This window comes from Triturus cristatus, chromosome 3_1, assembly GCF_964204655.1.
Source record: "Triturus cristatus chromosome 3_1, aTriCri1.1, whole genome shotgun sequence".
Lineage (NCBI taxonomy): Eukaryota > Metazoa > Chordata > Amphibia > Caudata > Salamandridae > Triturus > Triturus cristatus.
The window spans coordinates 872,981,550-873,006,257 of NC_140583.1; the positions used below are offsets into that span (position 1 = coordinate 872,981,550).

General features: G+C 45.9%; 1 protein-coding gene across 2 annotated transcripts in view; it reads right to left on the reverse strand.

The window, feature by feature from the left end:
- Positions 1-24,708, reverse strand: part of SSB (small RNA binding exonuclease protection factor La) — an 80,446-nt gene that overhangs the window by 11,347 nt on the left and 44,391 nt on the right. For both annotated transcript variants that reach the window (XM_085645346.1, XM_085645345.1), the window contains exon 9: positions 19,759-19,899. In XM_085645346.1, the coding sequence (XP_085501472.1) occupies positions 19,759-19,899 (141 nt within the window). The remainder of the gene's footprint in view (positions 1-19,758; positions 19,900-24,708) is intronic.

The window sequence follows — 24,708 nt, forward strand, 5'->3', positions numbered from 1 at the left end:
AAATTATGCCGCAAGAAAAGGCAAATTATGCAGCTTAATGGTGCACATTTTGTGATATTACTTCCTCATTAATACTAGTTTAATGCACAAATGCAGCACTCAACTGAAAAGTGGCAAGCCAATCTTTGCAAAGGAGTGTCCGCTGTGCAGCAACATGTGCTGCTGCGTTTTTAGTAACTTTTGATTGAGCTAGAAACTGTTAAAATCTGCTGATTTAGCAGACAATGGATTATATGGTAAATGTATCAAATCCAGGATTATGGAGAGGAAACAAAAAAAGCTGTGGCTGCAGAATTGTGTAATTCAGGTGTGCCTGGAAATATGTAATCTCTTAATTTCTGTGTAACGGGAGCTAGTCAGCTTCTTTTGCTAGAACGAGTGTATCGTAGGTACCCCTGATTTTCAGGTGTGCTTCAGAATAGCCAGCTCCCCCAGACTTCACACCACTCCCAATGCGCTTCAAGTAGCCACAGGCACAGACATTATTCATGAAAGTTCTACAATTAGGCTCTGAAAGCAAGTATGTCGGTCCGAGTGAATGATTAAAGAAACAAGCATTGGCATAGCCAATAGGTCTCGCCTTTGGGACCTTACAAGTGTTTAGTCAGTGCTATTGGCTTTGCCAGTGTATTTAAGGAATATGCTACTTGCCAGTATGCATCTGTTCTTGGCATGTAGAGCTGCAGATCTATACACTGTGCATAGATCGCAATCTGGTGTTGGGCCCGGATGTTTGCAGTTTGTTTTTCCTCTTGGAAAGTCCTTGGAAGTCACGAGGTCGGTGACTCCTCCTTTTGTTCGTATTGCGCATGGGCTTCGGCTCCATCCTCAGATTGTTTTTCGCCAGCAGGGAAAGATGGAGCGTAGTAATAACAGTAAAGAAACCCATGTGTGTTGTATCTAAATAAGATAGACTGGAACGGATACAGGTAGCCGGGGATGCGGGTGGGCGTGTATAGATCTGCAGCTCTACATGCCAAGAACAGATGCATACTGGTAAGTAGCATATTCCGTTCGAGGCATACGAACTGCAGATTATACACTGTGCATAGACTATATAGCAGTACCCAACCCTAGCGGCGACCACCGGCATCCGTTGCAGTTGTTTGGAACAGTGTTTTTAGTACAGCCTGGCCCACACTAGCTTGTTGCTTGGTTTGCACATCTACACAGTAGTGTTTTGTGAAGGTGTGCGGTGTTGACCATGTCGCTGCTTTGCAAATGTCATCTAATGGTATGTTCCCTAGAAAAGCCATAGAAGCCCCTATTTTCCTTGTAGAGTGGGCTTTAGGGGGAACAGATAGCGTTAGTTTTGCTTTGGGGTAGCAAATCTGTATGCATTTTACAATCCACCTAGCTATCCCCGATTTAGAAATAGGGTTGCCTTTATGTGGTGGAGAAAGAGACAAATAGCGGTTTGGTTTTTCTGAAAGGTGGTGTTCTTTGGATGTAGTAAAGTAAGGCCCTTTTAACATCCAGTGTGTGTAAAGCCCTTTCCGCAACGGTTTGAGGTTGTGAGAAAAAGACTGGTAATTCTACCGACTGGTTCAGATGGAAGGGAGAAATGACTTTGGGTAGGAATTTAGGGTTGGTGGGTAGGAATTTTGGGTTGGTGCGGAGTACAACCTTGTTCTGATGCATTTGGAGAAAAGGTTCCTGTATAGCGAGTGCTTGTATTTCACTAACCCTTCTAAGGGAAGTGATGGCCACTAGAAAAGCTGTTTTCCAGGTGAGAAATTGCAGCTCACATTTATGTAATGGTTCGAAAGGTGGTCCCATTAGCCTTGTGAGAACTATATTTAAGTTCCAGACAGGTGAGGGTGGTACTCTGGGTGGAATTACTCTTTTGGAGGCCTTCCATAAAGGCTTTAATGGCAGGCACCCTAAAAAGTGATAGGTGCTGCCTGTAAGTAAGCAGCAATTGCTGCGAGGTGTAACCGGATGGATGTATACGCTAGGTTACACCTTTGTAGATGGAGCAAGTAACATATGATGTGCTGTATGGACACATTTAGAGGGTTGTGTTGTTATGGCAGTAAACAACAAATCTCTTCCACTTTGCAGCATAGCATGCCCTAGTAGTAGGGCGTCTAGCTTCTCTGATAATATTCATGTAATCAGGGAGAAGGTTAAGGTATCCGAATTCTAGGACCTCAGGAGCCAGATCGCAAGGTTGAGCTGAGCTGGGTCCGGGTGCCTGATCCATGGTTCTGGGTCAGAAGGCATGGTGAGAGGTGTAACTTTTGGTGTGGTACTACCGAGAGTTCCAGTAGTGTGGTGTACCACGGTTGTCTGGCCCATGTTGGAGCTACCAGGATGAGCGTGAGGGAATGCTGTTGTAGGTTTCGCACCACTAATGGAATTAGTGGGAGAGGTGGAAAAGCGTATGCAAATTTGTCTGACCAGTTCATCCATATCGCATTGCCTTTGGACAATGGGTGTGGATATCTGGCGGCGAAGCTTGGGCATTTTTTGTTTTCGTGGGTGGCGAAGAGGTCTATCTGAGGATGCCCCCACTTCTGAAAGAACGGGTGAAGAAGCTGTGGGTGAAGTTCCTATTCGTGGATCTGTTGCGTTTGTCTGCTGAGCAGATCTGCCACGGTGTTTAGGACTCCTGGGACGTGTTGGGCCAGGAGAAAAATTCTGCGTAATTGCCCATCTCCATATGCTCTGTGCTAATTGAGAGAGCTGTGGAGTGTGTGCCCCCCTGTTTTTGAATGTAGTACATGGCAGTAATGTTGTCTGTGCGAATGAGGACTGCCTTGCCTGAAATCTGCGTCTGGAAGGATTTTAGGGCTAGAAAGATTGCCAGTAACTCCAAATGGTTGATCTGGAGTAACTTCTGTTGCGGCGTCCATGTGCCCTGCACTGTCAGATGTAACAGATGAGCTCCCCAGCCGGAGAGCGATGCGTCTGTTAGGATTATTTGTGGAACAGGGTCCAGGAACGGTCGACCTTTGGAAAGGTTTGTGGTGTTCCACCACTGCAGAGAGCGATGGGTGCGACCGCCCACCAACACCAGATCTGTCAGTTGCCCCTGGTTCCACTGGCGCGCTAAGCACTCTTGGAGTGGACGCATCTGGAGTCTTGCATGAGGCACTATGAAAATGCAAGAGGCCATCATCCCCATCAGTTGCATAAACACTCTTGCTTGGAGAGAGTGTTAAAGTATGAATTTTTGACGCTGAGCCTGTATGTTTGCAATCCTGGCAGGATTGGGATAGGCTATGGCTTTTGAGGTATCTATGGTGGCACCGAGGTATTGTGTGTGGGATGGTATCAGGTGGGACTTTTGGTGGTTCACCGTGAAACCTAGCTGGTGAAGTAGTTGTATTGTAGCGGCGGTGTGGTGCACACATTGGTCGTAGGACGTGGCTTTTATTAGCCAGTCGTCCAAATATGGGAAGACGTGAATGTGCTGTCTTCTGAGGTGTGCCGCCACTACTGCTAGGCACTTGGTGAATACCCTTGGTGCGGTTGTGACCACGAACAGGAGCACCTTGAACTGGTAGTGTTGCCCGTCCACTACAAATCTGAGGTACTTTCTGTGAGCATGGTGTACTGGGATGTGGAAGTATGCGTCTTTCAAGTCCAGTGTGGTGAGAAAGTCGTTCTGGGAGAGGAGTGGAAGAACCTGTTGAAGGGTTACCATGTGAAAATGGTCTGAATGTATGCAAGTGTTTAAGAGATCTGAGATCTAGAATAGGTCGTAGAGTCTCGTCTCTTTTTGGAATCAGAAAGTACAGGGAGTAGACCCCTAAATTTTGCTGATTGATGGGGACTTGCTCTATGGCTTGTTTTTGCAGGAGGGAGATTACCTCCTGTTTTAGTAACGTGGCATGTATTGGGCGTTGCCTGGGTGGAATGTTTTGGGGGGTAGATGTTAATTCTAGGCAGTACCCTGGATGAATAATTTGGGTCACCCATCTGTCGGAGGTGATGGTCTCCCAGACGTGAAGGAAATTTTGTATTCTGCCCCCGACCGGAGTGGGATGGTCTGGAGGGAGCGGGGGGAAAGTCATTGGGTAGGCGGTGTGGCAGAGCGGGCGGTATTTGTTTTGCCTCTGCCTTTATTATTGCCTCTGTAGCCGCCTCTTTGATAACCCCTTGTGAAGGTGGACTGAGGAGGGGATTTGTAGGACGTGGATACGTATCTGAGTAGCCTCTACCCGTGCCCCGAAAGGAAGAGCGGCGAAAGGTGCGCCTAGGAGTGTGTGACTGTAGGGCTCCCATGGATTTCGCCGTATCAGTGTCTTTCTTCATCCTCGAGGGCTTCATCAACTTGGACCAAATAAATGTTGTTGATCAAATGGGTGGTTCAATATGGAGGCTTGCACCTCCGGTTTAAAGCCTGAAACTCTAAGCAAGGCGTGGCGACGGAGGAGGACACTGGTGTTTATGCCCCTGGAGGCTGTGTCTGCCGCATCTAGGGCACAGCGTATAGAGGTATTAGTTATAGTTTTTCCCTCTTGAATCAATTAATTAGCACTATTTCTGTATTTTTCAGGGAGATGGTGCAGGATGGTTTCTAGCTCATCATAATGCGCTCTGTCGTATCTGGCCAATAGCGCTTGAGTGTTGGCGATACGCCATATATTGGCGGCTTGTGATGCAGTGCGCTTCCCTGACGCGTCTAGGAGCTTGGATTCTTTGTCAGGTGGTGGTGCTTCGCCCGACGCCTGAGAATTTGATCTCTTCCTAGCTGTAGATACCACTAAGGAATCCAGTGGTGCAGGGCCTTTAATGTATGCAGGATCTGTGGGGGCGGCTTTATATTTTCTCTCTATACGTGGGTTTAAGACCCTAGCCCTGACTGGGTCTTTAAAAACCTCTGGTGCATGTTTAATTACTCATTTTAGCATAGGTAGTATAGCAGTAGACCTATGTGCAGTATCGAAGGTGTCTAGGAGAAAATCTTCCTCTACTGGGTCAGTATGTAGCTCTACCCCATGATAATGTGCCGCCCTCTGTAGTAGGTGGTGAATACCTAACGAGTCTTCTGGTGGGGATGGCCTGGATGGATAAAGGTCATCCTGTGGGACATCTGGGATGTCCGGATTGTTATAGTCATCCCATGGGTCTGGGATCCAGTAGGGGTGGGGTCTTGTGGCACATCTGCTGGATCGTAGTAAGGGTCCCCATGATCATCATGGTCTGGAGACAGGGTCGGAGAGCGATGAGGCAGGGGTGGAGCAGGTGGGGAGGGTGGAGGAGGTGGGGAAGGCACTCTGAAAGGGGAGGTAGCAGTGTCCTTCCTCTTTGGAGGTGGAGCTGGTTTGTCCAAATGTCTTTTTTGAAGACAGTGTCAAATGTCCAGTTTTTGGATCCTTGGTAAGTGTCTTTTGCAGAGGATCCGGTGTGATTAGTTCTTGCGACACTGGTTGCTCGGTCGGCGCCGAGGTTTCGGGGCCGACGGCTTTTTAGGCTCGTCTGTGCTGTGCCTTTTTGGGACCTCCGATTTTGTGTTCGGTGCCGAGAGAGGCTTCGGCACGGGAGTGTCGGCGCCGAGGGTCTTATGATGTTTAGTCAGCACCGAGAGGGCGGGTTTCGACACAGAGGGCTTTGGTGCTGAGCTCGGTGTGGAGGTGGAGGCCGATTTTTTCTTTGGTGCCGAAGGGTGTTTTTCGGCACAGCTGGTAGGCTGGCTCGAGCCCGAGCTGCCGGAAGGCTTAATAGGCTTCTTTACCGGGCCCGAAGGTGGGGTGTTAGAAGTAGTGTCCTTGGTCTTTCCTAGGCTCGAAGGAGAAGGCGTGACCAAAGCCTTTTTGGGTATCGGCGTGGGAGGGGGTATAGTACTCACGACCCTCTGCGCCCGGGTGATGTCCTCCACATCTGAGTCGTCGGCCTCGGAAGCACTGATGAGGTCGTCGTCATCTTCGATGTGCTGCTGTCCCAGAGCGTCGACGTCGTCCCCGAAGATGTCGACTGGAGCGGAGGTCGAGGAGTGCGCCATGTTGCGTCTGGCCCTTCGATCTCGAATAGTCTTTTTCGATCTAAAAGACTTGCAGGCGGGACAGTCTCGAGCCTCGTGTTCAGGGGAGAGGCAGAGGTTGCACACCTCATGAAGATCGGTGTGGGGGAATTTGGACCCACATAGAGGGCACTTCTTTCCATCAGCCGAGACCGGAGCCAGGATTGGCCCGAAGGCCGCCGTCGACGGGAATCGAAGAAGTGTTGAAGAGAAGGTGATTAAGAGGATTTGTTATCTGAAGAATCTCGATGAGCGAGGATTTTGCGTCGATCGTTGAACTGGAAAAGTTCGGAACCGGAGCGCGAAGTATTACATCCGAGCCCGATGGCGGAAAAAAACAATGAGGATGGAGCCGAAGCCCATGCGCAATACGAACAAAAGGAGGAGTCACCGACCTCGTGACTTCCAAGGACTTTCCAAGAGGAAAAACAAACTGCAAACATCCGGGCCCAACACCAGATGGCGATCTATGCACAGTGTATAATCTGCAGCTCATATGCCTCGAACACTATGTTTTAGAGTAGTGTGGCTGTTGAGAAGCATGTTGCAAAGTTATAATAAAAAGTGGTATAAACATTTGTTACCTTATATATCATTAATAAGATATTTATAACTATGACCATCTGAAAAAAAAGAATTAAACATATAAAGTGTTTTTGAAGATATACAAGTAAAAGTGATTGTTTTAAAGTAAATAAGGCCAAAATGAGACTTCACAAGCAAAATAAAGTTTTTTACAACGGAATACCGCAAACAGTTTCATAGTAAACCAATCAGTGATTGGAATTAATAAAACTGCCATGGTTATGTTTTCTTTGAGGTTAGAGAAGCTATGTGCCTTTAATTAAGAAGGCCCCTTGTGCAGGACAACCCTGCGTCTCTGCTTGAGGTGTTAATTAGCCCAGGAGAGCCTGTAGAGTCTCTGGTGAAGCAGTAGGTTGAGGATTTGTCCTCATTTTACAGCCCCTTTAACAAAAGCAGCGGGGCAGAGTGAAGGGGGAAATGCATTCTTTAGCATGTACATGTGTTAGCCAAAATCACGAATGGAAACCAAACTTTACACTAGAAGTGTATATTAACAGGAAAGTGTCTGTATGTAAAGTAAATATACAGGCGGGTAGCTGTGCATGCAGGAATGTGTGGCTGCGAGGGTTTTGGTACAGGCTGATAAAGGCATACAAAAAACATGCTAAACAAGACAAGGGAAGTGTGGAAAAAGGTGGCTATTAGGGCTGATCAGCTCCATAAATAATAAATCATGTTTTTTTTCTTTTAAGTGTAGCATCTGATGGAAAAGAAAAAAAGAGAAGAAAACAAGTTACTTACCTGTAACTACAGTTATCCAGTATTGGTATCTTTCATAGATTCAATTGCCTGAATCATTCCCCGTCGTAGAGGCGGGAGTCCCACAGTAAATACAAAAGTAGTGCCAAATAGTAGTAGGCCGCAAAGAAAAGGCCCGAGGCCTAGATCTTACCAGCCTATCTACATTATTATGCCAAAAGAACCAAAAGATTGGTCCCAACCAATCAGCACCCTCTAGAACACTCAGCAGAGCCAGTTCTCCTCATAGTGTGAAGCAAGTGTCCCAAAACAGAGAACTGACTATGGGTAGGAGGGTGGGTGCATGTGAATCTAGGGAAGATACCAATACTGGATAACTGTAGTTACAGGTAAGTAACTTGTTTTCTTATCCAGTATTGTGGTATCTTTTATAGATTCACATGCCTGAATCAGAGTAGCAAACAGTATACTAAGTATACAGTCGTTTGCGGCTGGTGGGAGACTAGTGCTGATAAACTCCCAATTACATCCACAACTTAACAAAAAAGATATAATAAACCAAACTTTAGAATTCAAAAGCATGTAACATACACAGGGAAATTAAACATGCACCGTAATAACACTGTCAGACATGCCATAATTGCAGAAATTGTCAGCGTCATGAATAATGCAAGCCGTAGATAGCATTTAAAAGACTTAAGGTACCTGAAACTGACATGGATGGCGTAGGACAGTTTGTCCAACTGCTGCATCGTCCTGATGTGTAGATTGAAGGCAGTAATGTCTTGTGAACATGTGGACATTCTTCCATGTCGCAGCACGACAGATATTTTCTAGAGTCACCCCAGCAAACGCTGTAGACACTGCCACCGTTCGTGGAGTGGGCCTTTGCTTTCCTTAGCAATGGCCCGTTACCCTTGTCACGGCAGAAATGGATTGTAGATGCTATCCATCTGGCAATTGTGGCTTTTGTGACTGCAGTTCCCAGAGTAGTTTGGCTGCAAGCCACAAACTGTTCGGATTTTCTAATGCTCTGTTTTTTGAAGGTAGAATTTTAAACATCTTTTAATAAAGAATGTAAGGCTCTTTCCGCTGGTGTAGACTGATTTGGAAAGAAAGTCCTTAATTTTACCAGTTCATGGAGGTGAAACTGTGACGGTACTTTAGGTATGAATGTAGGATTAGTCCGGAAGGTCACGTAGTCCTGAGTGAAATGTAGAAATGGTTCCTTTATAGTGAAGGCCTGAATTTCACTCACTCTTCTAGCGGATGTCAGAGCCAGAAGTAAGGCAACTTTCCAGGTGAGGAATTGGAGTACGGCCTTGTGGATCAGCTCGAATGGGTGTTTCATTAGTTGCGTTAGGACAGTGTTAAGTTCCCACTCCAGTGGAGGAGGACTTACCGGAGGAAACGCTCGGAAAAGTCCTTTCATGAATTGTTTGATCAAAGAGGATGAAAATAAAGAAGGAAGTTGAGCACCCTTTCTGAATCTGGAAAGTGCGGCTAAATGGACTTTGACTGCTGAAAAAGTGAGCCCAGACCTTGCCAGATATAGCAAATAAGGAAGGATCTGTTCTGCAGGAGCTTCCACCGGGTGAACGTTGTTAGCCTCTCACCAACAGCAAAAACGTTTCCATTTTAGATGGCAAGTCTTAATTGTGCTGTAAGCTCGCGATTGTGTCATATGTCTCGACAGTCCTGAGGGATGTTAAGGTCCTTGAATTCTAAGAAATCAGGAGTCATGCGTGTAAATGTAGAGACTGAGGGTCCGGGTGAAGCACCTGACCTTTGTTCCTCGACAACATTGTGGGTGTCGGAAGAAGACGGATCGGCTGGTCCTGGGATATTAACAGAAGCTCTTGGAACCAGTACTGGCGTGGCCACCGGGGTGCAATCAGAATGAGATGGCAGCCCTCCAATTTCATCTTGCGTAGTACCCTCGGGATTAGAGGTATTTGGGGGAAAAGCGCAAGCACAAATCCCTGACCATCGCATGGACAGGGCATTACCCCTTGATCCCTGTTGACGGCATCTGCTGGTGTGATATCGGCATGTTTTTGTTGTCCTTCGTTGCGAACAAATACAGTGCCGGTTTACCCCAAGTTCGGAACACCCTGTTCACTTGATTCTGCTGTAGCTCCCACTCGTGGCAATCCGATTGGGACCTGCTGAGCGTGTCCACCAGGGTATTGTGGAGACCCCCGACATGTTCTGCTTTGAGGGTTATGTTGTGGAGTGTGACCCCTTCCCACAACTCCCGAGCCTCGACAGTTGCCTATCTGGTCCCTCCTTGCTTGTTTACGTAAAACATGCTGGTGGTATTGTCGGTCCGAACCAGTCCTGATTAACCTGCAATCCTTGGAAGGAAAGCTTGCAGGGACAGGAAAATTGCTCGCAATTCCAGGCTGTTGATATGTTTCTTGTACTCTGGAGACCACTTTCCTTGTATCTGTAAATCTTGGAGATGACCTCCCCATCCTTCCATGGAGGCATCGGTTGTGAGAACAAAATCTGGAATATTCTGTATGAAAGTGAGTCCTTCTGCTAAGTTGGCCATCTGTGACCACCAATGCAGAGCGTTTGTCATGCGTGGTGTGACTGAGGATGTCGAAGGAACCCACTGCCTGTTGCCACTGAAGGTGTAGCTCCTCCTGTAGAGGTCTCATTCGGAGTCTTACCAAAGGGATGAGATTTATTGCCGAAGAACACACCCCAGGAGTGAAGCAAACATGCGGAACAGAAACTGACTTTTCTGGAAATCAGAATTGCCAGCTTTTGAAGACGAACCTGTCGTTCGAGAGATAAGAATGCCTTTCACTGTACTGTATCCAGCAGAGCTCCAAGAAATGGAAGGACCTGTATCGGGCGGAACTGAGATTTGCTCCTGTTCACAGTTAGCCCCAGTGAGTAGAAGAGACATTGTAATGGCAATCTTGACTGCTCGTTCCGAAGGAACTTTGATTAACCAATCGTCCAAATACGGGAATACTTAGATTCCCCGGGATCTTAACACTGCTGCTACAGGTCGCCATTCCCCAGATTTCTTTTTGATCAGAAACCCCCCCCCCCCCCCCCCCCCCCCCCCAAAAAAGGGAATAGAAACCTGTCCCGTTTCTGATGTGATGGAACCTTCTCTATTGCATTCTCGAGGAGCATCATTAAAGCTTCTTTGAATAATAAGTGAAGACAAGGAGGGGGGGGGGAGGGGTCCCTTGGGCAGACTGGCGGGTGGCTTGGTGACAAATTCTAGGGTATGACCGTTATTCACCAGGTCTAGAACCCATTGATCTGAGGTAATTTCTTGCCACTTGTACACAAATGCTGACATTTTCATGCCCACGGGAAGGGGAATAGGTGTGGTAGGCGCCCTGCAGAGATCACTGCTTTGTTGGCGTTTCGTCCTTGATTGAGATAGTTTGACCGCCCTGACGAGAGAAACCAGACGTGTTGGATTGCCTGTATGAAGATTGGTAATTTTGTCTATATTGGGACTGGTATGGTCTGTTCTGCTGGTTTTGGTATCCTTCTCTAGAGGAAAACCCACGCCCCTTTGCACCTCTGAAGGTTCAGCGTTTGTACTGCAATGAACCCAATGATCTTGCCGTATCTATCAGTTTTTATTGCCTGGAGGGCTTCATCGATGTGTTTTCCGAACAACGATTCGCCATCATAGGCCATGTCCAATATTTGTCTGGACTTCAGGTCTGAAAGTGGTGGCCTTCAGCCAAGCCTGGCGTCTGTACTGCCGCACCAGCCAGCTGGCGAAAATTTGTATTGACAAGGTCTAGTGCGCAATGTATGGTTTCAGATGCTGAATTTTCCTTGCTTCCTGTCTTCAGGAAGGAGCTCAATAAGTCCAGCCATATCCAACCACATTTGGCGGTCATAACGCCCTATTATTGCTAGGGAGTTAGATGCTCTGATGGAGGCATCTGCCATTGTCGAAAACTTCTTGCTGATCAAGTCAAGATGACGCCCTTCCTTGTCCGGCGGTGTCGTAATGGGTGTTGCCAGGTTCTTAGATCTTTGTTGGGCAGCCTGGGAAATGACCAAATCTGGTCGAGGCTGGCCAATGAGACAGGATGGACTATTGGCCGGAGCACGGTATTTCTCATCTATCCTTGGAAGCACTGCTGGCACAGATGCAGGAGTTTATGATTTGGATCCCTTCGTTCCAGATGTAACCAATTATCGGGACAACCCTCGTAATCTTTCTGGATTCCTCCTTAAAATCATGTAGGAAGCATTGTTCAACCATGACAGGCCATTGAAATCTAGCAGCAGCTCGCTGCATTAGATTATGAAATCCCCCCCTATATCCTCTGGGGGCGAAACAGATGGTAGAGGAGTCGGTGGTGAAGGCATTGGGATAATACAAGAATCCCAAGGATCTGCATGAATGGTCTCTGGTAGTTCACCCTCTTCAACTTCCTCTTCGGAGGATGTGTCCTGACCATGATGAGGGTCTTGAGGAGGGTCTGGAAGCTGAGGCGTTGGAACAGGAGCGTCAGGTGAAGGCAAAGGATCCGGAACCGCCACAGGTGGTGGAACTAGTGGAATGACTTGCTGTGGGGGAAAACACCGTCTAATCTGCTAGCATGGCTTGCAGGTCTTGTATTAGAGTTGGAGGCAGATGGCACATCTCACTCTGGCGAGGTTGTCTATGGTAAACTCTGATGCGGGACGACAATGTCCTCTTGATAATATTGTTCTTGGTAATCATCATCATCTTGACATTTGATGTGTAGCTCTGAAGGAGGATGAGCTATCCCAAATGCTCCTTCTTCCTCTTACTCCTGGTAATCATCATCCTCTTCCTGCACATGTGTTTCCGGGAGATTTGAGGGAGTAAGTGGTGAAATATGGCTATATTCAGGTCTTTGAAATGTTTTGAGCTGAAAACTCCTAGATGAAACAGGTGTTGAATGAGTAGGAGCCATAGTCAATGCAGGTGCCGCAGACGGAACAGGTAAGTCCCCAGTCCATGGATTAGTCGTCGACGGGACCTTCGTCGACAGCTGCGTCTTTGTCGGTGGTGGCTTCATCGACAGTAACGTAGATGTGGACTTAGACGACGATTCTTCAATGACGGTTTTCTTTGACAGGATAGTAATCCTCATCGACAGTATAGGAGAGGTGATAAACGTCGTCAAGACAGTCTCAGTCAACGAAGGAACAGAAGAAGTGACAAATAGTCGACGAAGGAGGGAAAGCCAGAGATTTTGAAAGGCTTTTACTCTGTTTTTGTAGACGTCTTCTTAGAGTCCTTGACAGCAGAGTCCTGAAGAGACTGCGCTGACCCAGAGGAGATGAGAGTAGTCCTCTGAGAAGGGCCAGAAGTATAGGGGGGGGGGAAGATTTATGGTGTTTTTTCCCCTCGCTTGAAGAGCTGTCCTGAGACCTAGCTCTCTTGCTGGAAGTTGAGGCTCTATCATCCTCTTCAGCCGAAGAGGATTTAAGCCATAACAGCACTCTCTCCTCCCTATCCCTAAGAGTCTTAGTAGGGAAGGTACAGCAAATGTTGCAATCTTTTGCCTCATGTTTAGGGTAGAGGCAGTAGATGCAGTCCTTATGCTGGTCACCAACATGGACTCTTCTTGGCACAGGTTCTGCAGGGCTTGAACAAGGCTTTGTCAGACATCATGGAATAAAGAAGAAAAACTGAGTGGCACAGGGAGACTTCCTTCCACATGATGTGCGGTGAAAATCTGAGGAGAACTGGCTCTGCTGAGTGTTCTAGAGGGTGCTGATAGCCGATTGGTTGGGACCAATTTTTTGGTTCTTTTGGCATAATGATGTAGATAGGCTGCTAAGATCTAGGCCTCAGGCCTTTTCTTTGGGGCCTACTACTACTATTATTATTTGGCAGTACTTTTGTATTTACCGTGGGACTCCGGCGACGGGGAATGATTCAGGCATGTGAATCTATGAAAGATACCCCAATACTGGATAACAAGAGAACTTAGCCCTTAATACAGAAACTGTACTTCTCTTCTTTTGAAGAACTTTGCCCAAAATTCATTTCAGACGTAATCCAGTTGAAAAACCTAATTTTCTTCAAACATTTACATAAAGCTCTACCTGATCAGTTTGGCTCATTGTCCTGCACAAGCAAACGAGCCAGCCATTCTCTGTACTCAGTTATAATGAGCTCTGATCTTCCCTCGAAGGCTGCAGTAACCTTTAGGGTCAAGTGCTAGTATTAAAGCGGGCCCAGGCATATGTGATTTTATCACATCTCACAAAAACGACCCACCAGCTGGCCTTGGCCTCAGGACCCTCGGGCAATGAATGGCCTATTGCCCGCCCGCCCTGCCAATCCGATGCGGACATTTGTGTCCTGTGGCACCTGCAGCAGGGAGTGAAAGTGACGTCACTTTTGACTTTGAATAGCTGAGACTAGGCAGTATTTGAAGCATTTGTTATAGTTTGCTAAATATTTAACACCTTTTCTACTGCCACATAATACATATAACTTCCGGCAATGCCACTTTCGACAGCGTCACTTCCTGTAACGTCACATAAATGTTCGAATCGTGCCTTAATTCGGTGTTGCCTAAAGGAAATGCAGAAGTTGGCTCCATCACATGACGGTCTGCTAGCTCCCACTGGCCTTCTCTTAACAGGAAGACTGAAGAACTTGCTGCTTTTGCTGCAGTTTGTCAAATGCCCAACCCGCAAGAAAGCAGGTTCACAATCATTCAGGCGAATGCCTGTGGCTTCCATACTGCACCAGGCAGGCCATGGGACGGTGAGGAACCAAGTACCCTTGGAGAGGATCTAGAGGCAGAAATACCGCATCAACGAACAAGAGGTAGCGGCACCATTTCCCAGACCCTGCCTCCCAGACCCTGCTAAAGCACTCACACTGGGAATCGCATCTTTTAAAAACAAATGCAAGCCCACAGAAACCTACCTGTTTTCAATAAGGGCACAGATTGTGTTAAGGGGAGCAGTGCCACATTAAACTAGCTAAAACAGCCGAAGCGCCAACCCTGCACATCTTGTAAATGCTCCGATCAGTGTCAACACACATGCTGTGAATAGCCAAACCAGCTGAGAGCATGGCACGGCTTCGAGGCTCAGTCATGTACAGCATTTACCTTGCAGGTGCCAGCAGCTGCACCATCTGTTTCCAAAGCGCGATAGCGATAGTTGCAAACAGATGGCGCCGCTGCTCGCTCCCGCAAGGTAAATGCCGTACATGCATTAGCGCTCATTGGAAACCATGCAGAACATGCACGAGTTTCCAAAAAAGTACGGAGCGATTTCAAGAGGTCACTCCAAAGCAACGCTTGCGCGCTGCGTAGGCGAGTCCTAAAACCAATCAACAACCTGTGTTTTTAGGTCGAGCTTGGGCAGCGCATGTGCTGCTGCCATGCATGCAGTAGTGGAGTATGGCTGTGAAGACCTCGCCCACATTTTTTAATTGGCTTTTGTCATTGTACTTTGTAAACACTGGCTTCCGAGTAGTTATTAGGCTGGTTAGTCCCTACTTGGTACCGCCTTGTCTGCATTTGTAACTTCCCATGGAGACTGGCCTTTTAACTCCTGTTGCGACACGGTAGGTCTTATTTAGTCTGTAAGCACTATTTTCTTTAATTAGTTTCTCCTACTGCAGACACAATGTACTTTCTTCCTCACCATGCACGGTTTCACTTTCAAGCAGCTAGGTCACTGGTGGCAGCTTCTTTGAAGTGAAATAGGTCTTGGATTTATTGTAAATGACAACAGCTTAAACTTTCGTAAATGTGAGACCTATAGCATTGCAAATGCTAGTTTACTATTGCCCTTTGTGGCTGCTCCCCCTCCCCGGTAATTTTCTCCTTTCATGTTTTACCTAAGCCGGATAGGATTGGGAGGAGTAGGTTTTCATTCTCATCGACTGCAACACTCTAGTGTTCCTGTCCCAAAACCTGCAGCTTTTCTGCCACAACTTTGTAAAGCCCTTATATGCTAGGTTGTGCCAAAGAGAACCTTTTTTGGCAACATTAGGGCCAGAATGGTCCAAACCTCTGCCCTGTGAATGATGCCACTGTTGGACCTCAGTAGTAACCATTTCTAGTTATTAGGGAAGCCTCTTTAAATGCATCTGAGCCTTTTTAGGTCTCGCCTAGCGTTGCAGCGCGCATGTGTTGCTCGCTTTGCGAGGCTTCTTGTAATCGATTATATTTTAGAAGTGGTGTAGGCTCCGCCCCTAGTTTATTGGCTTGCGTCACGGTGCATGCTAAACGCTGTCTTTCTATTGTAAAGTAGGCGTTTCAGTCCCTCCTCGTTACCGCCCTGTCAACTTTTGGCCCCGTCTACCCAGACTGGATCTTTTACTCGCGGCGTGACACCGTGTCTCTTAATTAGCCGCTAAGCACTTTTTTCTTGTATTAGCGCCTTAATCTTCTGGCTGCCGCGCCTTTAATTTCTCTGGAGCATAGACTTTAGCGAGCCACACTTCATTCCTCTGGTGCGGCTTGCCAAACTAGGTTTTCAATATTCTATGCTTTCAGTAATCAGCGCAGTATTCTGCCTCTGCCGTGCTGGTTACTAAAAGCCTATATTGAAAAAAATAGATCTTGTTTTATTTATCCGCCGCTCTCTACCTGGGACGGACGCCTCTGAAGCACTGGTTCCTTCCCCTCTAAACAGGGCTGTTAAATCGTGGCCGGGTGGGAGTAGGTCGACTTCCTTTTGCTTGAAATAAACTGCAGCGGCTGATTCCCAGCTCCGACTCAGCCCATTACAGACTGCAACTCCTTACTTCTTACCTCTCAGCTCAGACTGTCTGGGTCTTACACTTTGCTCTCAACCTCTCCCCCCACAAAGCCCAATGAGGGGGATCATTCTCCTGCGGCACGTGTCCAACTCTACAGCCGCCAAATATAGCCATGCTGCCATTTGAAAGAAGTCTGGTGCCACAGGGGTCTGAGGTATGCTGAGAGCTTCACATCACGCTCTACAAGTAAACACCAAACAAGGTACCCCGCAACACTGATCAGCCACCAGTCCAGGCACAGTAGCGCTGCAATAGCACACCAGCAATTGACATACTGCATAACACTATCTAGCTGTGGGTCACTCGGGTCCCTGCAACATAATCCTCTGCCTACATGCACGAAACACCACAAGCCACGATAACAGTTAAAAACAAGCTTTTGCAATGCAATAAGTCTCGCATGGGTGTGAGTTTAAGCTATTAGCACTGTAAATGGAAATGCCTTTTATTTAGGTTTTAAAAATCAACACAAAAGGCATAGTCTCAAAAACTCAAGACATTTATTGTTAGTACTTTAATATGGTCGTTCAGTTGTACATCATGCTTTTAGTCATATATACAGTAACAAAAATGCTTGACACTTCTTTATTATAACTTTTCAGCATGCTGCAGACTTCTGTACAGCACAGCTTAAAGACATAGGCAAAGTCAATATCTGTGGCTAAACACTTAAGGTCCCAAAGGCGAGATCTATTGGCTATGCCAATGCTGGTTTGTGTTTTGTCTTCGCTCTAGAAGCCTCTCCTCCCCAGCACCCTGGGATTCAGAGGCCTCTCCTGACCTTAATGGTACTCCCCGCCCCCGAACTTTGAGGCAAGTGCAGGGCTCGAGAAATCCACTCGCATTTGAGAGTTCGATTTAATGGAGGAAGAGCTATTTTTAGATCCTACTCGCCCTTTCTGGCGAGTAAGACGACAAACTAACTTTTGTCCTTGGTCTCTGAAAACGGAGCAAATGTGACAAGATAAGATTTAAAGGCATTTTTATAGCTCACACAATAAATAAGAAATAAAGAGGCCTTTAAATCTTGTCACATTTGCTTCGTCTTCAGAGACAGCGGCCAAGAAGGTTGCAGTTTGGTACTAGACCTGCAGGACTAGTACAATTTTTTGGATTTTGAGCCCTGGAGTGACCAGTACTCTCCCACCACCTCACTTGAAGATTATGGACTATAAACTCACTTCAAAGTGAGGTTAACTTGGTGACCCAAAAATAAAACCACTATACGGCGCTCCAAACAGGATCTAGGCCTCTACAGTTCAAGGCTTCTAACATTATACCAGTGGATTCTACAATGGGCTCAAGAAGTACCTAATCACCTAACTTCAATCAATCTGGATATGCCAGGCTGATGAAACCAAATCAACTTCTGCCCTTGGGGTAAGGCATTGACTGCCCATCACAATAGGAATCTTAAGTTCTCTGCATTGCCCCACTAGACAATTCATCATACTGGCTCAATCTTTTTACAGCCTAGACCCAAAGGAGTAACCTAGCTCATAAATGACTGCTCCCAATCATTCCTCCTTCAGAAGAACCCACTTAGGAGAGTGCTGCTTTTCTGTACAAACCTGAAAACACTGTACCCAAGAAGTGTTAAAGATTCTGCTATTCCCAAAAACACGAACACGAACACTAAACCAACAAGAACACAGATCTGTATAGGATATAATGGAATCCTATGCCCCAGCGCAGTTGGTCATTTCACTCCTTGGTGGACTCCCCACAGTCACCAGCGGCTTAGCACGGCCTCCAGCGAGCTGGGGCACATGCTCTCCTGTGTCCACTTAATACGAAAGCACTAAATTATCAACTGGCTCCAGTGGGTTAGGACGCTCTGTTACTACTAGGTAGACCCCATGTAATGGAGATTGTTGCCATATAATATATAACATGTGGACCCAATCAATGGTCACTAATGGTGGTTCCTACATACAGTTTACACTACATTTGACAGATACCTACATGTGCAGCTTGGTGTAGTCTAACAGTCAGTGATACCATTACTTATGAATAGTGAAGTATATGTACCCGTGCCTTTACACCTTCAAACATCAAGCACCTTACTCACCTTTTCACGTAGCTATATACAGATCAAACTATAACCAACCCTGTGTCAACCATGCAGGTGGCCAGGAACACAAATGTAAACTGTGGCACCTCGCAACCTCGACAGGGGGATGAATATTCTGTAAATGAAGTGTAAATTAGGTGTCTGAGAGAAACCACAGTCGCATGCCAAAGGCGGAGGGGCTGCTTTGAAGGTCACCTGCTTTGGCAGGTTAATCTGCAGGTTCTCATGGGAGGGGGTGAAGACACCCGCCTGCCAGAGCTGGCTGGGTTTCTGGCCTCCCGAGATTGAAGGCCCTCACCCTTAGGGAGGGGTCACAAATTAGTCTGGCGTTAGGCTGGCTAAAACCAGTCAGCCCACCAGCAGTTGGTAGTTTCAGGGGGGCACCAGAGGTGCCTTTTGGGTGCATGCATTAATAAATTCAACACTGGAAATGTGGGTTCAGCAATATAACTGATTCCAAACATCCCTCTTTTCAATGAAGTCATCAAGGAGCTGGGGAACCACTCTCCAGCATGTTTTTAAATGCTTCCCTGTTCAATTGCACTGGTAGTATTCAAATGGACCAGCACAGTGGCACAGCTGCTCATGCATGTGTGCCCTCACATATAATATCAAGCACCCTGCCTTAGGGCTGTCAAGCCTGATGTAGGGGAGACTTACAAATAACCGATGTAGTTGTAGGGGACATGACAGGGATGGGTGACATGTGGTTTTACTTTGGTCTGCACCGAGACACGCAGCCTACAATGGCAGTCATAAATGAGCTTGGTGAAGGGTCCGTTAGGTTGGCACAATTTTTGCTGCAGTCCTTGAGGACCCTCCTTAGCACCTCAGGCCCTAGGTACCAGGGTACCATTTACTAGGGACTTCGAGGGTGCTAAAGGTTTTGCTAATTGGGGGGACAATTGTACCATTTTGGGAAAGAGCTCTGTCACTGGGGACCTGGTTAGCAGGAACCCACCCAGGGAACTGTCAGTCGAAATCACATGTACAATTCAAAAAGTGGGGATGACCATGTCAAAAAGGGCACTTCCCAACAGGCAGAATATAGGCGCTGCATTCTATAATGGCACCCACCACTTGCTTTTGGTGAGTTACAACAAAAAAAACGGTTCAACTTGCCAATTCATGATCTCTCGGAAGTCAGGTTGCAGACCGAATGTTGGGTCCAACCATTGCAATGTCTTCATGAGTTGTGATTCGGTTAGGTCCATGCTGAAAATGTGGTAGATCTAACCAGAATGTACGGGTGAATGAAGGGGAGGGAACAATCCATGGTGAAGCTATGTCCTGGTGCACTGTGGGCTTCAGGGAGTTGGAGTCCCCTGTAAAACTCTGCTTCAAAGAAAACAAGTTGCAAAGCCTGTACCCAACAGTAGATGACAAATGCGTGCAGAGCATGTGATGTACAACAGCAAATGCTACCAACTGATATTTTCAAAAGCTTCTATTTAAGTAAACACCATTCTGGTACAACTCACCAAGACCAATTTCGCACGTTCTGGCTGGTCTAGAGAAAAACTTAAAAAGTATTCTAACTAAGCTACTTTATGTGGAACAATTACGCAGAGCAAATACTTTTTCAACGGTTAATTGAATACAACACTTGAAATAGTTTCATTTTGGAAACTAAACGGTTTTGCTTATATAAAATTGCCTTACCTCCTTTGCACCCCTGCTGAAGTCTATCCATTTAATCTCCCCATAAGTTGCGAAGACTGAATGAAGATCTTCTCTACACGTTTTCTCATCCAGATCACCAGAAAAGGTTAGCAAACATCCAATCTTTTCATCTAAAGATTTCTTCAAACAAAAACATTGAAAATGCTGAAAATTGCATGAAGGATTAGGAAAACCTTATTGTGCCATCAGAGTGACTGAGCTTTTGTTTAGCATGGGTTCGACATACACTCCTAAACTGCATGTTGTAAAAATATTTTTCCTTCACATCCAATCCCAAATGAGATGCTACTGCAAACTTTATTCATCTTGTGAGTACATATTTCATGAATAAATGTTTCACAATGAGATTGTGTAATGCTCCGTACTGCATGGTTTACAAATGCCTTTCAACATTCTTACAAGTATAAACGAGGTTGAGCAAGTGCAATACAGTGGCCGGCTTAGGACCATCCAGTCTATTCTTGAGGGAAGTCTCCAAGGGTACAGCATTAAGTTTGCATTGATCCCCATGCCCTCGGGCTACAACCACAAAGCTTGTATAAAGAAAACACTGGTCAAATACACACTGAAGCAAGCACAGGCAGGGGCAACAGCAGATTTTATAACAACTGTAAAGCTCTACCAACTTTTAGCCAACTGGCCCCAACAAAAAAAAATACAAACAACATTTGTCACCCTGCACTTTATGCAAATGTTTTTCAAGTGCATTCATGTTGTATACACCTATCCTCTATACACACACACACACGCCACCACCACCACCGTTGTAATCTCACTTAAGTAGGCACCCAATGTTAACATTGTGTTGGTTATGTTGCAAATGTTTTTTTATTCTGCAGGTCTTTAATTTGGGTCTCTAAGAATATGTGCATTTTAGTGCAGATCAGCTTCTGAAGCTCACGTTCTCAATCCAAGATTCTTTCTAAAGAATCACTTGGTTTAGAAACTTCCAACATTGGTTATTGGCACCTGCACTGTGGATAGTTATAAGTGACCAGTGTGTTCGTGTACAGGGTGAATTTTTTTTTATTTAAAAAAAAAAAAATTAAAAAATGTAAACACCATCCACTAAGTTGTGGAACGGATGGCCTTTGGATACCAGATGTAAACAAGCATTAAAAATGCAACAGGTCTCGGCTTTGTAAAAGTTAAAGCAATTCTGTTTGTAATTAGGTAGCTTTTTAGCTTTGGTTTGATTAGTGTTTTTCAAACTTATGTACATAACATGCATATAGATATGCAGATATATATACACACACACACACACGAGTGTGTGGGGGAGAGTAGTAGAGAATAGGAGTGTGAGTAGTAGAGGGGAGTAGTAGAGTCTTGCTGCAGATATCTCTCCGAGGCCACGTGTTGTGTGTGCGTACAGTACACGCTAATTCACAATAAACACGCCAGGGGGTGAAGCTGCCGTGCATGCGCCTCGTATTTAGTACAACTTTTGGAAGTTAAGAGCACTGAGAGGAGTGAGTTCCCTCTGCACTGAAGTTGTTCTGTGCATCCGCCTGCGATTTTGATACCCTCCGAGGGTGCGGAGGGACAATCAAGTGAAAATTCAAAGTCAGAAAGAAACATTTGTAAGTAATCCGGCGCAGTCTGTAGGCATGAATGAACGAGGGCCCGGCGTCCTTTCAATAAAGCGCAGACCAAGCTACGCCCCTGGTGGTCTCATAGAAAACTCAATAATAATCAAACAAAAAAAGGTCAGTCTTCCTGGCTTTTTGTTAGAAGGACGCTGGCTATCAGCTGCCCCCAGCTGTCCTAGAAAATACCCACAAGAAACCTCTGGCTTCAACAATATGGAAGGTGGGAGCAGGATCCCTTTGCTAAACAGTCTGTCTTTGCAAAGTTAAGCTCTACCTTCAAAGCGTTATGAAAAGGAGTCAGAAGATGTAGAATCTAGTAAATTGTGTCCTTAAGTCCTACACAACAGTATATTCCACAGCAGATAACCCTGACAAAGGAATTATTGTGGTATCTTTAGAAATACTTAAATGCGTACATTTATACTTTTTGACCCCCTCCCCACCCCACCCCTGAAAAAATGTTATCATGACCGCATATATAAACGAGAGCAAGGGTCATCAGTACTACATCGTTAGGACAGGATAGGTCACTGATATTGCATGTGGTTTCTTAACAAAAGTGTCACAATTCGGCAGTTAAGTTGTGCCTGCTAAGTGATGACCTCAAAGAGAAGTTACACCTTGGGGGGGGGTCGCAATTACAAGCTACATGTCGCATCTACAATCTAACAAAAGGACTATTTGACTGACTCCCTCACGCCCATGAGGAACACAAGTGACAATGTGACCATCAATGGAATGTCACGACGTTGAACAGTTACCCACACACCAATGAAACGGGGAAAACCATGAAAGAAATGCTAAGGGGCCCACATAAAGCACACTACCACCATTTACTGTACTTGATAGCATGACGTAAACTACAAAGCCATCTACAGCCAGATCTAAAAAACACTGCTTGATTGGGAAGCTTTGGGAGCAATCCATAGCAGTTAAGACTTTTTGCATCTATAAATTATCGTCCTACAGAAACAGCCCCTAACAGGATGTTGTGGCGACAGCCCCAGAGGTAATCTCACAGAATAGCCACCTGCCTTCTAAGTCCGTATGCGGTGTTCTTGAAGTCTTCATAGAATTATCCTGATGTTCACAGAGCGGATGTTGCAAAGACTGTCTTCAGATAGGTTCTCTTTGCAGTTTACGACGCGTAATCGTACAAAAGACTGCTGCGCTGCAAAGTGTGAGCATCTGAACTTAATTTGGTAAAGTATAAATGTTTCTACCACGCGGTCATGTGAGCACTGGACCACTCCCACCCCGACGAATTCCATTGTGTTATGGAAGGGTCTACTCTGTGCTAGGCAGCGGGAGTTCCTCCGGTTACTTGCTGCAAAACTGGAGGGGTGACGCAGGGGCTGGCCGGTTAAATAGCGATAAAGCGTTCATCGTGCTGAATGCCCACCTTTTGTCACCGTGGCGGACAGTGCCTTTTAACGGACGTAAGGCACCAACAAGCTTCCGCACTCGGAGGTCAGTCAGTGAAATGGTACTGCTTCTCAAGCAGTAAAACTTTGCAAGTCTTAAACTCGTAAGGAGTTTCGATGAGTGATGTCCCACCGGCGAGGTGATCTCGGTGCTCTTAGCTCTGCTCTTACCAAGGCGGCGCCTAGGCACAGAATGATTCCCATGAGGGGGGGAGGAGATTTAATTAAAAAAAATATATATATTTGTTTTTTTTTAAAGTCTTATGTTGGGGCGGTGGGGTACTTGGACATAAAGCTAATTGCGCGATAAGACTTAAGAGTCCAGAGCAGCAGGGGTAAACTAACAACGTGGGCTAGACAACAGTGATCATGAATATGCCGCTAGCCAAACAGCAGTGGAACACACGCAGAAATGAACCAGACAGAAATAATCACTGTCAGAAAGACATGCATAACTCCAGGGCACAAGTCCTCTCCAGGGCACAAGTCCTATAACAAGGAAAGAACACACGCCAAAAAAAGCGCTCGTCAGTCAGCCACTGTTTATTTTTGCATCTCGCTTTCACTGAAAGCGCGATGCAAAAACAAACATGTGGCCTGCTTTCCTTCTATTGGGACGATTTCTTGTCTTCATGGGGCCATGTGTTGAAACACATGGCCCCATAGAGATAAGAAACCTTTCACTTCAGCCGGAAAGCGGATGAGCCCGTCCAAGTGGGCCGGCTGAAAAATGGAAAAGTCTACGTCACAAAATGCTCTTTCCCAATGGCTGGCCACCGTTTAGCATAAGCGGTGACGCTGGCCAATGGGAAAGAGGGGCGGGGCTTGAAGACCTTTAAAGAATTCCCTCTAAATCAGTGGTTCCCAAACCTTTGGCTTCTGGGGACCCCCACTTAATTATTACTGCAATCCGGGGATCCCAACTGAATCATTATTCGAATCCGGGGACCTCCCATGAGTCATTACTGGAAGTCGAGGACCCCGGCCTAAGCAATGTTGATGATTTGAACAACTAAAAGCACAAAAATACAGAAAAAAGCATTCATCAAACAAATACACAAATTACACTTTTTATTTAATTAGAACACACAAATAAAAAAGACATCAAAATGTAATTTTAATAGAATGGTTGGAGTTTTTCTAAATTCAATTGAGGCCACTCATCTCCATACTGTACTCAGTTTGATACACTTGCACTGCTCCCACAAATTAATCTGAGGATACTAATTTAATTTTTAGCCTCCCATTTCAAATTCCTTCACATTTACAGTATGTTTTAAAATGTTCAATTGTACATTTAGCATCTTTATATATCTACACTTAATCTGTTAATAGTATTTGATTTTCAACGTAGTCGCGGACCCCCTGAGGAGGATTCGGGGACCCCAGTTTGGGAATCACTGCTCTAAATCATTAAATCTCGCCAGCGAGACTGCCCATGTGCGCAGCCCACGCTAGCCGAGACCTAAAAATACATGTTGCCCAGTATGCTTGTTGCGAGAGTCGGAGTAATATTTCTGGAGATGCACCATTTAAGGTTGGAATGCTTCTCAGTACGACACTTGGAAATGCTTGGGGGTTTTAGTAACTGAACAAGACTGATTTCAACTCTTTCCCAGTAGTGAAAGGAATATTTGTTTGCAGGATCATACGCTATACATAGACCGGAATTGGGAGGAGTTTTAAAGATCGCACCCAGAGAACAGATATTATGAAGGTACGACATATGGAAACTGCTAATCCTGTTGAAAGTGTAGATGCGAAGTAAAAAAAAACAAAAGACTCACATCTAATTGGATTACCTGGAGAGTCAATTAGTCCTGTTGAGGTAAGCTTTGAAGTATTGGACTTCTGACAAATTGGTTTTGAAACACTTTAAGTGCTAGCTCACTAGAAATCTTACAGAGTTGTTC